We start from the raw sequence: 15,141 nt of genomic DNA, 5'->3' as shown, positions 1-15,141 counted from the left end.
ATTCTTTTGATTCAGCAAAAAGGATGGCTGTCAGAGCTGGGAGACGGATAAGATTGTCATGTCATTCATAGAAATTATATACCAACAAACAAGTGATATCCGCATTAATTTCATTTCTGATGTTTGAAAACAAATAAAATTTGCACAAACCAAACAGCCATTTAGTGGAAAACCACAGAATTTATACTAATGAAATTAAATGGTGTCACAGTATTTATTTGTTTGCAGACTCAAGAGATGTGACATAAAAGTTACCACAAAGCCGAACTTTGAACAGAATGTCATTTTTTTCTGTGGTCAGTGCTGAAACAGCCATTGGAATTTTAAATGGAAGGTACAGATTTCTACTAAATGTTTTTAAAGTCCTTCATATACGCATTTCATTTCGGATAGATTTTATGTGTTCAGTAGGCTCAGTTTGACAGATTGCAGTGTTCAGTTTTCATGCTGTTCATATTCTTGTGTTCTTAACCAGTCTTACTTTGCTGAAATGTAAAACCTGGTTTGTTTGGCATGAACATTTTTCAGCATTTATTTGTAAGATCTCTTTAACTGGAAAATGACCAATTTTTTGTTTTGAAATTTGTTTTGTAAGATATTTAACTTCTCATAAAGTTTCAATATTATATAGGTGATGGAAATTAGACATTTCATATAACCTCTGTAGCTAAATTGTAATTACATAATTATGCTTGTTTTAAGTTTTAGCTCGACTATTCGAAGAATAGGGGAGCTATCCTACTCGCCCCGGCGTCAGCGTGAGCGTCACACAAATGTTAAAGTTTGTGTACCACCCCAAATATTTTCAAAGTCCATTGAGATATTGCTTTCATATTTTGCATACTTGTTTACCATCATGACCTCAGTCTGTTAAAAGGAGGAGGCAACTCTATCAAGCATTTTGACTGAATTATGGCCCCTTTTTGACTTAGAATAAATGTTAAAGTTTGTGTACCACCCCAAATATTTTCAAAGTCCATTGAGATATTGCTTTCATATTTTGCATACTTGTTTACCATCATAACCCCAGTCTGTAAAAAGGGGGAGGCAGCTCTATCAAGCATTTTGACTGAATTATGGCCCCTTTTCAACTTAGAATATGCTTATTGTAATGTTAAAGTTTTACTCATAGCTTATATTATACTATCAAGCACTGAGAATAGTCAAGCGCGCTATCCACTGACAGCTCTTGTTGGTTGTTATCTTCTTCTTTTAAATTATTTCTTACCAACGTGTATTGATTACCTAGGTAATTATGTTGATAATGCATATTAATAGATATTGACTTTTTGGTTAGTTCAGAGTTCTGTCCAGTTCTTATGCATTTCAGTCTAGAAAGCTTCCAAGCACAATTTTATACAAGATATTATTTTCAGATGCAGAGAAGGGGCGGAGTGTTCGGTCAGTGTCTGTGGGAAGGTTACATGTGTGAGTGAAGTGGTTAGGATTAAAGATAACCATATTTTCATGGTCAAGTTTATTCCAAATGTTGATGTTATTATTAAGGTGAGCAATAATAATCTTCCAAATGTACGTTTACCGTTGCTCTGTCAAACAATTGACATAAGTCCTGTAGATCTTTCGAGTAGTGTCAGTTTAAGAACAGTTAAAGTAGATAACTTGTATACCTTATCCTCAGCAATTTGCTTCTACCCATTTACAGCTGGGTTAACTGATGCATTCCTGATTAAATGCCTTGCCCAAGGACTTACCAGAATGGGAGAGGCCAGGACTCAGACAGGATAAAATCTTATTATAAAAGGATTAATGGAGAAAACTGATTGATTAGTACAGCTAATTACTTAATCTTAATTTAGTTATCAGCATAAATATCATGTCTGAATATTGGTATAATAATTTACATGTTATGACCGACTTCCATATATTTTTTTTTAATCCCCCGCTGTGGCGGAGGGATTATAGGAATGGTCTGCGTCTGTCCTTCCGTCCTTCCGTCCGTCCTTCCATCCGTCCGTCCTTCCGTCCGTCCTTCCGTATGTCCTTCCGTCAGTAACAATATCGTGTCCGGTCCATATCTCCTAAACCCCTTGAAGGATTTTCATGAAACTTGGGTCAAATGATCACCTCATCAAGACAATGTGCAGAACCCATGAGTCAGCCTTGTCGGTTCAAGGTCAAGGTCACAACTCAAGGTCAAAGGTTTGAGCTTGCCATTTTGTGTCCGTTCTATATCTCATAAACACCTTGAAGGAATTTTATAAAACTTTGGTCAAATGATCACCTCATCAAGACGATGTGCAGAACACATGAGTCAGCCTTGTCGGCTCAAGGTCAAGGTCACAACTTAGGGTCAAAGGTTTGAGCCTTCCATTTTGTGTCCGCTCTACATCTCCTAAACTCCTTGAAGGATTTTCATCAAACTTGGGTCAAACGATCACCTCATCAAGGCGATGTGCAGAACTTATGAGTCAGCCATGTTGGCTCAAGGTCAAGGTCACAACTGAAGGTCAAAGGTTTGAGCCTTCCATTTCGTGTCCGCTAAACCCCTTGAAGGAATTTTATAAAACTTGGGTAAAATGATTACCTCATCAGAACGATGTGCAGAAATTATGAGTCAACCATGCCAGCTCAAGGTCAAGGTCACAACTAAGGGTCGAAGGTTTGAGCCTTCCATTTTGTGTCCACTCTGTATCTCCTAAACCCCTTGAAGGATTTTCATCAAACTTTGGTCAAATGATCACCTCATCAAGAACTCATGAGTCAGCCAAGTCAACTCAAGGTCAAGGTCACAACTGAAGGTCAAAGGTTTCAGCTCTGTATCTCCTAAACCCCTTGAAGGATTTTCATGAAACTTGGGTCAAATGATCACCTCATCAAGACGTTGTGCAGAATTTATGAGTCAGCCATGTCAGTTCAAGGTCAAGGTCACAGCTAAAATCAAAGGTTTACCCTTTCACTATCCATAGCAGTGGCGGGGGATTTAGCTGTCCTTCAGACTGCCTTGTTTTTAATTATTATAGCACATTTATATATAGCTGTGTAGCTTTATTTTCATTTGTATACATTCAGATATTCTTAATCTGGGTCAAAGGCCTGAGAATACAAGAAAACTTTAAAACCTTTAAATTTACTATGAAATACATAATAGTCTACCAAGGTTATGCAATTGAGATTATTATACGATGATTTAGATTTTTTTTTGTACAGAACATGGGAGGTAACTAGATTCATACTTTTGGGCTATTTTAGACTGGTCTCTGGACAAAGTTTTTTTTTATTTTGGGGGGAAAGTTTTCTAATATGTGTTTAGCTCTTGTATTTGAAAGTAAAGCTATTGCTGTCTCCTTTTCATTAATGTTGGCTTCTGCATTACAGATGTTTTGTATGTAAGCAGGTTTCTAAGAAACTACTGGACTGAATGCTTTCTAAAGTCTACACGTAAGTTGCTGGAATCGTGTGATGATCTAACAGGGCAGTCAGTTACACATTGGATGACAAAAAAGTCACCTACGATTTATACATATCAGCTAGTGCTATGGTAATAGTGATGCATTCAAGTTTATTCTTTCAGAGAAAAGAATTTCTGCATTGGCAGCTGGAACTGACACCTTACAAGGAGTTTATACTAACAGACCTGAGACCCACAACCCTTCAGAAGGTATTGTGGTTTATATCAGTCAGTATCACAAATATCGGCATGGCACACCTTTGTTGGGGTGTGGGGGTGGGCATAGGGGATGTACTTGAGTAAGTTTGCATGAGCACATATCAAAACACTATTTTCTTGTTGATAGAACGTGTAAAAATGATAATACACACAAAATTTATTTCAAATATCATTAAAAAATTATTTTCTTTAAATATTGTCCTAATTTCCTTCTTAAGAAGAAAGAATATATTAATCTTAATTGATTATTTTTGCCAAAAAACTTTTTAAAATGGTATCTTCTTAATAAAGTCTGTAAGAAGATCCATTGGAAGTATAGAATGAAAGCAAACAAAATAATAGCTTTAAATGAGCCTGTTCATGAAAGGTAATGAAATGTGCAACACCTCTCATTGCCCCCTAGTGCCGGCTTAAGGAAAATACTATTACAGTAGTTGGTACAATTGAATAGACTTCATGATCCCAAAGGACCAGAAAATATAAGAACACTGAGTCCAAGTAAAACTCTACAATGTTTGTTCCTGTTTTCCCTATTTAAACTTTACAACTGTACCCATTGCAATATTAGACATATTAGGCCATTTTCAGTGTCAAACTTTTATAAAAATGAATTTCAGGGCAGTAGTACACGACAGAGGGTGTTTACAGTGACAAGTAGTAGTAAGCTGCTTCTGCCAGATGATGTTGACATGAGATTTATGACAGAATCTGAAATGTTGAAACAGTATGGCTTACAAGGTGTTGTAGAACAAATATCCAGTGTTCACAGACAGGACCCAGTAATTGACAGTTTATTCTCCTACCAGGTATAAATTATAATCAACAATATCATCTTTTAGAATCAAACTTTCAAGGCTGTCTGTTAGTTTTGTAATGCGTCTGAAATTCACCAGTTGGTATCAAGTGTGTAACTCACTAAAGTCTGTATCAAGGCTACAACTCACTAGTTTGTATTGCGTGAGCAACTCACTTTTCAGTATTTAAACAAGTCTGTAAAAGAGATTTGGGCAATCACTTCAAGTAGAAAAGAAGATGAAAAAGGAATAGAAAATGTTCACATTATGCAAGATATTTCTTTTAATCTTTATTAATCAATTTTAGCATCAAAGAATAGAGTGGTTTAACCCTTATCATGCTAACCACGATTAATTCTGCCTCTGCGACCAGTGTAGATCATGATCAGTCTGCACATCCATGCAGTCTGATCAAAATCTGCACTTTTCGCCATTCAGTCTGAGTATCTTTTTGGTAAGCACCCCTTTTAACAGTTAATGGTACTGTCCAAATTGAAAGATGGACAAGTTCATTATAGAAATTTAGCAGGGTAAGGGTTTAATATTTTTAGCCTCTTACTGGATACACATGTATAAATTTAGGATAAAACTTGAAACTTGTGGCTTAATACACATGTATTCATTAATAAATGCTGAGTTGAGTTAGGATTATATTTTGTAGGGAAAGGTGACAGCAGTTTTGGATCAAGGCCTGGGTGTGTTTGAACTTGATAGCACTGTAAGGTAGGAGCATGCCTGTAAACAATCACTTGACCCTTACTGTTGTGGGTTCAAAACCTTGATTGTGATCTACAGTTTTTAGCTGACTTGAGAATGTGCTAGGAATTTTGGATGTCCATTGCCTCCCAAATCAGCCGTCCATCGTTGGACCATCCGATGTCTGTTTGTTTTCAACAACTTCTTTAAAGAAATTTCCTGGTAACCAATAAACCAATTTCAACAAAACTTCAGAGGCATCTTCCTCCATCATAGCCTCTTTCAAAGTCCTTTAAATCTAGGTCATCCATGAAAAATTCTTGTTGCCATGGCAACCTAAGGAAAAACTTTAAATATTTATTACATTGCATATGAAGATCTTATGAGACATGCACTTAATACAATATTCCTTGTAAAAATAGGATTAAGGCTGTGTAATGTAGAAGTGGGAGAATAATTTAAAATGTCTTGAAGAAATGGAAAAGTCTTACTGTGCTTATACTACCTTAATATTTTGTAATTCAGTGGAAAAAGCATTGTAAAATTAATTCAAATATTTGAAAAAAAAAAAAGACAAACAGCTGTGTTTTTTAATCTTGATTTGTTTTCATTTTATGTTGTTGAGTGGGGAATCAAAATGTACAGTGTTTCATATTATATTTGTTTGTGGACTTTCTTAGATTATCAATTTGTATTCAGGTTGTTTGTTGGTCCAGTGCCTGCTGTACACAAGTTCTCCATGCTGAAGGTGGGGATGACAGTTCTTGTACAAAATGCACACTACACTACTTCTAAACAGGTAATATTTAATACTTGCATTTGTGATCATTGGTTAATATTTGATTTGATTTAAACATATTTTATTCCTTCCTGTTTTTGACAATGTGTAAAAAGTACATGATAAGTCATACAGTGGATGTACACAATATTTTATCGAAGTGCAAAACGGTTGGGATGTAGCATTGTGTAGTGGTCATCTACCAAGTTTTGTTCAAAACATGCCTCTGGAATAAACATTTGCTCTGCTTTGGGGGTCACCTGTTTATATAAAAAAACTTCAAAAATCAATCTTCTATGAAGCTGCAAGACCCAGAGCTTAGATATTTAGTACCTAACATTGTCTCATGGTCCTCTACTGAGTTTGTTCAAACCATGCCCCTTGCATAAAATTTGTCCTGGCAACAGGGGACACTTGTCTCACATGGACATACACAGACTTATGTAAGAAAATCATTGTCTAAAACCTCAAGGCATTGACCCTAGCTATAGGGTTATCTACCAAGTTTGTAGAAATTATTTACTCATTTGAGTCAGATGACCAATATAGGGGCATCATGGCCAGCTTATTCTTTAGAAATATCCCAGAGCAAATATGTATAGCTGTATGAGAATGAATTATAATGTCTCTGCATTTGAAAAATCTCAGATTTAGCCATTTATAGAATAGCTTCATGTTCATGTATAACATGTATATAATTTCAGTATCCCAGAGTTAGTGTGTATTGCTGTATGCTGACCAAAGTACAGTGTATAGACGAAATTGTTCAGCAGGTATTTCAGATCTTGTTCACATCACAGGTCTATGTCTTAAATTTAACATTTTCTATTTTGTGATTTGAAGCCTTTTTATGAAAAAGAACTATGGGTATTTTGTACGACAAAATATTTACTTCAGTTTTCAAGTGTAATGCTATGATACTCATTGAAACTGAAAAGGGGAGCAGTGGTTAGGGGTTATGGAGTTGGTCGCTCAACCAAGGGCTCGTTTAGAGCCCTTCTGAGTTCACTGTCACACTTTCTCATTTGACATCAGTGCTTGCTTTTTAAGGAAGCAGACTTGAGTGTGATTCAAATAAGCTTGAAGCTTTCATTGCAGTTATGAATTAATTAGTCAGTGTTGTCAAAAGTGATATTTTTGAAGAAAAAAAAACAATAACACAGTATTATGGCAATATCAGTCAGTCTCTCTCTTTCTGAAAACTTTCTTAGCATGAGAATCCTGTTTTATTTTGATTTTGGTTAAAGGTTATGGCACCTGGTCTAAGCTATATTTTCCATTTAGCTCATATTTTGACATAGAAATATGGATTTTAGTTTTAAAGATTTACAGATCGAGATTTTGAGTGAATTTATAACCCTTCAAAGGTATTCTCATGGAAGTTTATGGCATATCATTGGGTGTATTGTTAAATTATTTTTGGAGAAATCAAGTTTTGATCACTATTTATTTCGGGAAAAGTGTTTTACAGTAAGAATGGAGAAGTTACTAAAAAGAAGCATTAGAATTGGCCGTTGTCTCACTCAGCTCAGTAGGTAGAGCGTTGGTCTAAGGATCAAGGGGTTGTGAGTTCGATCCTCGTGCGGGGCATATGTTCTCCATGACGATTTGATAAACAACATAGTGTCTATAGTCAATCGTCCTCAACCTCTGATTCATATGGGGAAGTTGGCAGTTACTAGCGGAGAACAGGTTTGTACTGGTACAGAAACCAGGAACACTGGTTAGGTTAACTACCCACCGCTACATGAGTGAAACACTGTTGAAAAACGGCATTAAACCCAACACTAACATATATATCCTGGTTTTTTTGTACAATTTAAACTTGTATAATCTTTGGACCATTCAATCAAGTTGATAAATTCCTTAAAAGTTTGTACAAAGGTTAACATGAAAGCTTAATTGTACCCCAAATTTTGAGCAGAAAATGCTGACAGGTGCATATTTTAAAATCATCACACAGAGCACATACAAAAATATAGTTTGACATGGCCTAGCTGACATAATTATTCTAAGCATATGTGACCTTACTTTAGCTCTATACTTCAGTCCATAGACTAAGACAGAATCTTTTAAAAACTCTGTGAAATATTTTGATTCATGAAGAAATTTTATTGGACTTTAGCATGTCTTTCATATAATATATTTAGACAAGTTATTCACAATTTTCAGGTTAGTCCAGTAAAGTTAAGCCAGGTTTTACAGAAGTTGCTGTACTTAACTGGCCAATCACAGAATCAGCTAGATTTCATGTTTGCACTGAGACAGGTTCTCAGGAGGCAGTTCCTGGATATCCTTGTTGAAAGGTAAAATTTCATTTATATATAGTTGGGAGCAAATTAATATTTGTTTTCCACCACCAGAGCTAAAATAAGGTAAATCTTGTAGCAATGCCTTTTGTTGAATTGTCTTTTTTGGCATTATTGTATCGTGGATCTCAAAGGATGGGAGTTATTTACCCTTGGCACTATTTTCAGTATTATGGATACTAGATATGGATATTCCGGAAGAAAAAGTCATTAAACTGAATGACATACAGTTTTTGTTTGCCATAGACTGGATAAGTTGGCACAGAGTATTCTAGGTTTTACTGAATGTCTTGTCAATACATTACCATGCAATATATTTCTGATAATAAAAATATTGCATTGTCTATGTTTAATAACAGTTTAAGGAAAAATAGCAGTTGCTCACTTTATTTGCAGAGATTTTTTCTTCTTCTAACAGCAACAATGTATTCGTAAGAAATTTGCCTCTGTTATGTTTTAGGGTTGATATTTGATTCAGAATGAGAGTTTTGATGTTGTTGTAGGTGTACAGAGAGAATATTTTCAGTGGTGATTGGACATGCAAACTTTACTGCTGGAAACAGGAAAACTTCACAGAGGATGCTCATTGATGAATTCCTAAATGTACCACACAGTTGTCCACTTCTGAGGGCTGATAAGGTACACATGCTTTACTTGTTCATTTTAACTTCCTGGCATTTGTTATGAACACATACCAACTGTTTAAGGTATGAAAATGTTTCTTCTCTCCTTGTGGTCACTAGGAGGAACGTCTGTAGTCTGGTACAGGGCACATTTTCTTTCACTGGTTTACTATAGTTAACTATCAGCAAAGAAGGATATTGCAACACCTGCCAGCCAACATGAAACATTTAGCATGACTATTTGAAAACAAGGAGTACTGTCGTATTTGCATCAGTTTTAATTTTGTTTGTCAGTTTAAGGTATGTAATAGTAATGTTTAAAAAATGGCATTTGCTTGGTATATTCTTAAAGTTGACCGTGTTTCGCACAGTGTTGCAAATTTTAAACAACTTTTACCGTGCCATTTGTTGTAATTTTTGTATAATTTATGGTATTTCCTCAAGCTAAAGTAGAGACAAATTTCAGTGTGATGGCCACTATCTAAAATGTTTGCAGAGAATTCATTACAGCATTAATTTTGATAAAAGAAACATCAAACTGTTGTTAAACAATTATAAAACACAAAATAAAACTGTAAATATCATTTTTTCTAGGGTGCCTCAAGTTAACAGATTTAATGAGACAGAATTCTAACTCCTACATTGAAAAATTAAGGTTGAATCCTGTGGGTCTGTTTAGAATTTTGTTCACTTCATTCAAAAATAACCTTTGGGCAGAAATAAAACCTACCTGCATTTCTTCCACAATGTGTAATCTAAAGAATGAAGGCAAAATAGAGAACTTTTACTGCATGTTACGCAGTATTTTTAAAGATGTCTATCTCTACCCCTCCTGATTCAGAGGTAAATTCACTTTAAACAGCAAGAAATTGCTTAAAAAATGAAAATTTTCCACTTTTCCTCAATACATCCATAACAAGTCTTGAAAGAAGTAAAAACTTATTAGAAAAAAGGAAAATATGGAAAAAAAATAATTTTGGGGTACCAGTGGGACTTGAACCTATACCCCCCTGAAAATTGCAGTAAAGATAGGTTTATGGTAGGAATTGAATACTCTTCAGAAAGAAGGTACTGTATTACAGGTCCAATACCTTAAGGTCTATGGCACAGTACTCAATTCCATGATACCTTATACGGAAAGTACTTTTTTGATGTACGGGTTAAGGTGGCTGAAGGGGGCTCCATAGCCGAGTGGTTAAGGTCGCTGACTTCAAATCACTTGCCCCTCATCGATGTGGATTTGAGCCTCACTCGGGGCGTTGAATTCTTCATGTGAGGAAGCCATCCAGCTGGCTTACTGAAGGTCGGTGGTTCTACCCGGGTGCCAGCTCGTGATGAAATAATGCACGGAGGGGCACCCGGGGTCTTCCTCCACCATTAAAGCTGGGAAGTCGCCATATGACCTATCTTGTGTCTGTGCGACGTTAAATCCAACCAAAAGAGTTATAAATTAAGGACAACATCCACTAAAACATGGATAAAAGTGTGAAAAGTACTATGTTGTGTCAATAGTTGAAGTCATACTTTGAGAGTAATTTGTATTTTCAGGTGAAAATAAAGTTTTCAACCATTGTAGATATAAAAGAAAGCATCTCTGATGTTTCAAGTGACAGTATGGAGTGGAAATTTTCTAGACAATTAGCTAATGATCAGCAGGTGGGTATTAATTTGGATCACTCATTGAACCACTAGAGTCTTTAAAACCATATCTTACATTTTTCACTTGTGGCTTTGCCACTCGTGAACATATTGCATCTGGTGTTCAGTTGTGAAAGAATATATCAGTCTTACATGGAAACAAACAAATATCCTCTGTGTGTTTTGATGTTAAGCACCTTGCAAAGTTCATAACTCATTTGTATTGTCAGTGATGAATTTAAAATGGTTAACTGGTAAGAATATGTAAAACACATGTTTTACCAATGTTGATGTAATTAAGATGCTTATCAGGTATTAAAGAAATAATTAAATCTAAAAATATAACTTTGGTTCTGTTGGTATAAAATGATTTACCAGTAAAAGAGTTGCATACAGTGTTACTGTTGGTATAAAATTGTTCCAGTTTTTCTTCAGGTATTTCTTGGTATCCTAAATGTTTGCGAGAAAACAGGTCAGACGGTACTTTGTGATAATACAGGCAGCATTGACACTGTGATTTGCTGCTACCATGGTGATAGAGATAAAATGGCCGTCTGCTGTCACACTTGCACAGAGGCTTGTAACTGTGATAAAATAGAAATTGGTGAGAACTTTCCATGCCCCTATGCGCAGACATGCTGCATAGGCAAAATAGTGGCTATATCTGTATATGAGATGATTAGTGAAACCATGGTAACAAGAAATGTAGAAAATTTAAAAGGTTTGAATGAAAGTGAAAGGTCAAGGCCAAGCAGCTGTGATAAATATTTGCTTATTGACATGAGAAGTGCAGTTTATATTGGGAACAGTGTAAAAGTTGATAATTCAAGAAGTCGACATAAAAACACAGGTAGTGCCAAGAGCTTAAGTTCAGATGGAGTAGAAACTTTAAATAATAGTAATACTGCGAAAACTACTTCAAATTGTGAATCTTTGAAAACAGAAATGGTAAAATGTAACATTAGCAGTAACATCCAAGTTGGAACTGAACAAGAAAGTAATAATTGTACAACTGATAGTGTTGAATGTATATCGAAAAAAACATCAGCTTTACACAAGCATGTAAAGCCAGATGGAAGCATTGTGTTTTGTAGGAAGGCAGAATGTTGTGATAAACAGAATGTATTAGGTTCGAGATATGAAATGAATTTGAAAGTGAATAACAATGGCAAAAAGGTAACTTCAACTTCAGAACTTGACACATGCAAGGAAAATTGCTCAGTCAACTCTAAACATGAATCTAGTGACTCTAATTTGCTGCCTTATAAATTAAGTAATACAGCTTTTAAAGTAAAACCTGTTTCCACCAGAAAGAGACAATTTGGTGAAAGTAGTTCAGATATACAGATTGATTCAGGTTTGCATAAAATACCACGAAATGATTCTTCGTGCCAGCCAGTCTTAGATAAAGTAGAAACCACAGATGATGGCGCTGGAGAGTTGGATGTAATTATCTACATTGAAAATAAAGGTAGTTTAATGCCTGGAGATGGACTGAGGAGATTTAATGTGGAATGTACAGTCTTGAAAAGACAAGGAAATGAAAAGGTATAGAAAGTAGATATTAATTAGCATTTACCTGCATACTTACGTTTTTAGCTCGACTATACGAACTATAAGGAGAGCTATCTTACTCGACCCGGCGTCGGCGTCTTTCCGCGTCCCCACTTTGGTTAAGGTTTTTTTACACTTTCTCTTTTTTCAACTTATCTCTGTAATTACTTGATGGGTTTGATTCAAACTTGAAATAGTTATTCCTCATCGTCACCCACATCTGACATAAGGACCATAACTCTGGCACCAATATTTCATGATTTATCTCCCCTTTTCACTAAGTTTTTAAGGTTAAAGTTTTGATGCACTTTCACTCTATCTCTGTTATTACTGAATGAATTTGATTCAAACTTAAAATACTTATTAACATCATCACCCACATCATATGACACAAGATGCATAACTCTGGCACAATTTTTTTATGAATTATTCCCCCTTTTTACTTACAATTTCAGGTTAAAGTTTTGATGCACTTTCACTCTTTCTCAGTCATTATGATTACTGAATGGAGATGATTCGAACGTAAAAAATTGTTGTTCAACATCATCACCCACGTCATATGACACAAGGTGCATAACTCTGGCACCAATTTTTCATGAATTATTCCCCCTTTTTACTTAGAATTTCAGGTTAAAGTTTTGATGCACTTTCACCCTACCACTGTTATTACAGAATGGATTTGATTCAAACTTAAAATACTTGTTTAACATCATCACCCACATCATATGACACAAGATGCATAACTCTGGCACAAATATTTTATGAATTATTCCCCTTTTTACTTAGAATTTCAGGTTAAGTTTTGATGCACTTTCACTCTATCTCAGTTATTACTGAATGGATTTGATTCAAACTTAAAATAGTTGTTAAACATCATCACCCATGTCATATTACACAAGGTGCATAACTCTGGCACCAATTTTTCATGAATTATTCCCCCTTTTTACTAAGAATTTCAGGTTAAAGTTTTGATGCACTTTCACTTTATCTCTGTTATTACTGAATGGATTTGATTCAAACTTAAAATACTTGTTCAACATCATCACCCACAACATTTTACATAAGGTGCATAACTCTGGCACCAATTTTTCATGAATTATGCCCTCTTTTACTTAGAATTAAAAGTTAATTTTGATGCATTTTCACTATATCTCAGTTATTATGAAATGCATTTGATTCAAACTTGAAGTAGTTGTTTCACATCATCACCTACATCATATGATACAAGATGCATAACTCTTGCACCAATATTTAATTAATTATGCCCCCTTTTTGCTTAGGCTGTACTTGTATAGTGTTTTGATACACTTTATCTGTACTTCTCTTATTATGCCCCCCTTCGAAGAAGGAGGGGTATATTGTTTTGCAGATGTCGGTCGGTAGGTCGGTCAGTCGGTCTGTGGGTCGGTCGGAATGTAGACCAATCCGTTTCCGGACGATAACTCAAAAACGCTTAGGCCTAGGATCATGAATGTTGATAGGGAGGTTGGTCATTACCAGCAGATGACCCCTATTGATTTTGAGGTCTGTATGTCAAAGGTCAAGGTTACAGTGACCCTGAATAGTAAAACGGTTTGAGATTGACCTAGTGACCTACTTTCACATTTCTGAAGGTACAGGCTTCAAATTTGGACCACTTGCATAGTTTTGTGTTCCGAAATAAAATTTGACCTTGATTTTGACCTAGCGACCTTCTTTCACATTTCTCAAGCTACAGCCTTCAAATTTGAACCTCAGGCATAGTTTTCTGTACCGAAATGAACTTTGATCTGGAGGTTGACATAGTGACCTACTTTCACATTTCTGAAGCAACACTGTTTGAGGCAGTTTGTTGCCTACACTGATTGTTTATGCTTTTCAGTTTAAATACTTGCCTAACATGCAAAAAATCGACCATGATTTAGCAAAATATCAGGAAGTATACAGAATTTTGGACAAACATAAATTCGGATAAGTGAATACATAGTGCCAAGAAACTGAGAGACGTTATATAAACGGTTCTAGTATGTTTATTAAAGCAGACAGATGTATAGAATCAGACAAAATTTTTGAACTTAAATAATTTTGCGATAAATTACCATTCATACAGCTCTGAAGAATTTGCAAGTTTATAAAAATTGATTTGCATTCCTTTTATATTTCCATGTTGCAATATTTCTCAGTTTAAATACATGTAGTTTTATCTTTTAAATAGAGAAAAACGGGTAATGATAATTGCTATTTAAGAGAACAAAATTTATAACAATGTGCATATGGCTAAAATTACGAAACCTCTAATAATTTAATCATTCCATCCACTGTAGTATAGAAGCACATAGTAAATAATCGAAATGGTCTTTGCCAATTAAACTTAATATTCGGGCTACCAGATTAAAATTTTGGTAGCCCAATGGGCTACCAATAAATTTGCAGATTTCTGAAACCCTGAGCAACAGGCTTCAAATTTGGACCACATGCATATTTTTGTGTTGAAACTGGACATTGATTTTTACCTATTACCTACTTTCACATTTCTCAAGCTACAGCCTTCAGATTTGAAGCACATGCATAGTTCTGTCTACCGAAATGAACTTTGACCTTGAAATTGATCAAGTGACCTGCTTTCACATTTTTCAAGCCACAGCTTTCAAATTTGGACCACATACACATTGTTTTGTACCGAAATGAAATTTGACATTGATTTTGACCTTGAGCTAGTCTTGAAATTTGGAACATTCAAAAATGGCTCAGTAGATGGCACCAAGATCACTCTGTAATCTCTTGTTAGGTTAATAGGTTAAAGGTCAAGGTCAGATTAAACCAGAATGGTAGAACTTTTGTTTACAGTGAGCATATAATTTCTGTTCCTTGTGCAATTACTGAATGCATCAAGGGGGGCATTTCGTGTTCGACGAGCTCTTGTTACTTAATATTTTTAACACAGACTCAGGCTATTGTGCAATATCTTCACCTACCCTTGGAGTAAATAAACACGCAAGTGACAGCTCCAGTTTTCTCAGATGTGCCCAGTTTCACTATCCAGCATCTAAATAGTCGAGCACGCTGTCGCCTGTGACAGCTCTTGTTATGATTTTTCTCCATTTTATGCCGGGCTGGGCTGTTAGTAGCTCAACAGGGAAGT

At 35.4% G+C, this 15,141-nt stretch overlaps 1 protein-coding gene across 1 annotated transcript; it reads left to right on the top strand.

Moving 5' to 3' along the window:
* Positions 1-239: 239 nt before the first annotated feature.
* LOC128552453 (uncharacterized) lies at positions 240-12,014 on the top strand (the record flags this gene model as incomplete). The annotated part of the gene is made up of 11 exons (XM_053533493.1): positions 240-334; positions 1,377-1,506; positions 3,533-3,619; positions 4,246-4,434; positions 5,084-5,145; positions 5,818-5,917; positions 6,601-6,669; positions 8,069-8,202; positions 8,709-8,844; positions 10,377-10,484; positions 10,902-12,014. Coding segments are annotated over exons 1-11 (2,184 nt in total), but the record flags the coding sequence as incomplete, so codon positions are not given.
* Positions 12,015-15,141: the final 3,127 nt, after the last annotated feature.

The sequence above is a fragment of the Mercenaria mercenaria genome, unplaced genomic scaffold (genome assembly GCF_021730395.1).
Source record: "Mercenaria mercenaria strain notata unplaced genomic scaffold, MADL_Memer_1 contig_2814, whole genome shotgun sequence".
Classification (NCBI taxonomy): Eukaryota; Metazoa; Mollusca; class Bivalvia; order Venerida; family Veneridae; genus Mercenaria; species Mercenaria mercenaria.
The sequence above is the reverse complement of the archived record's forward strand: the minus strand, read 5'-3'. Positions and strand labels throughout refer to the sequence as shown.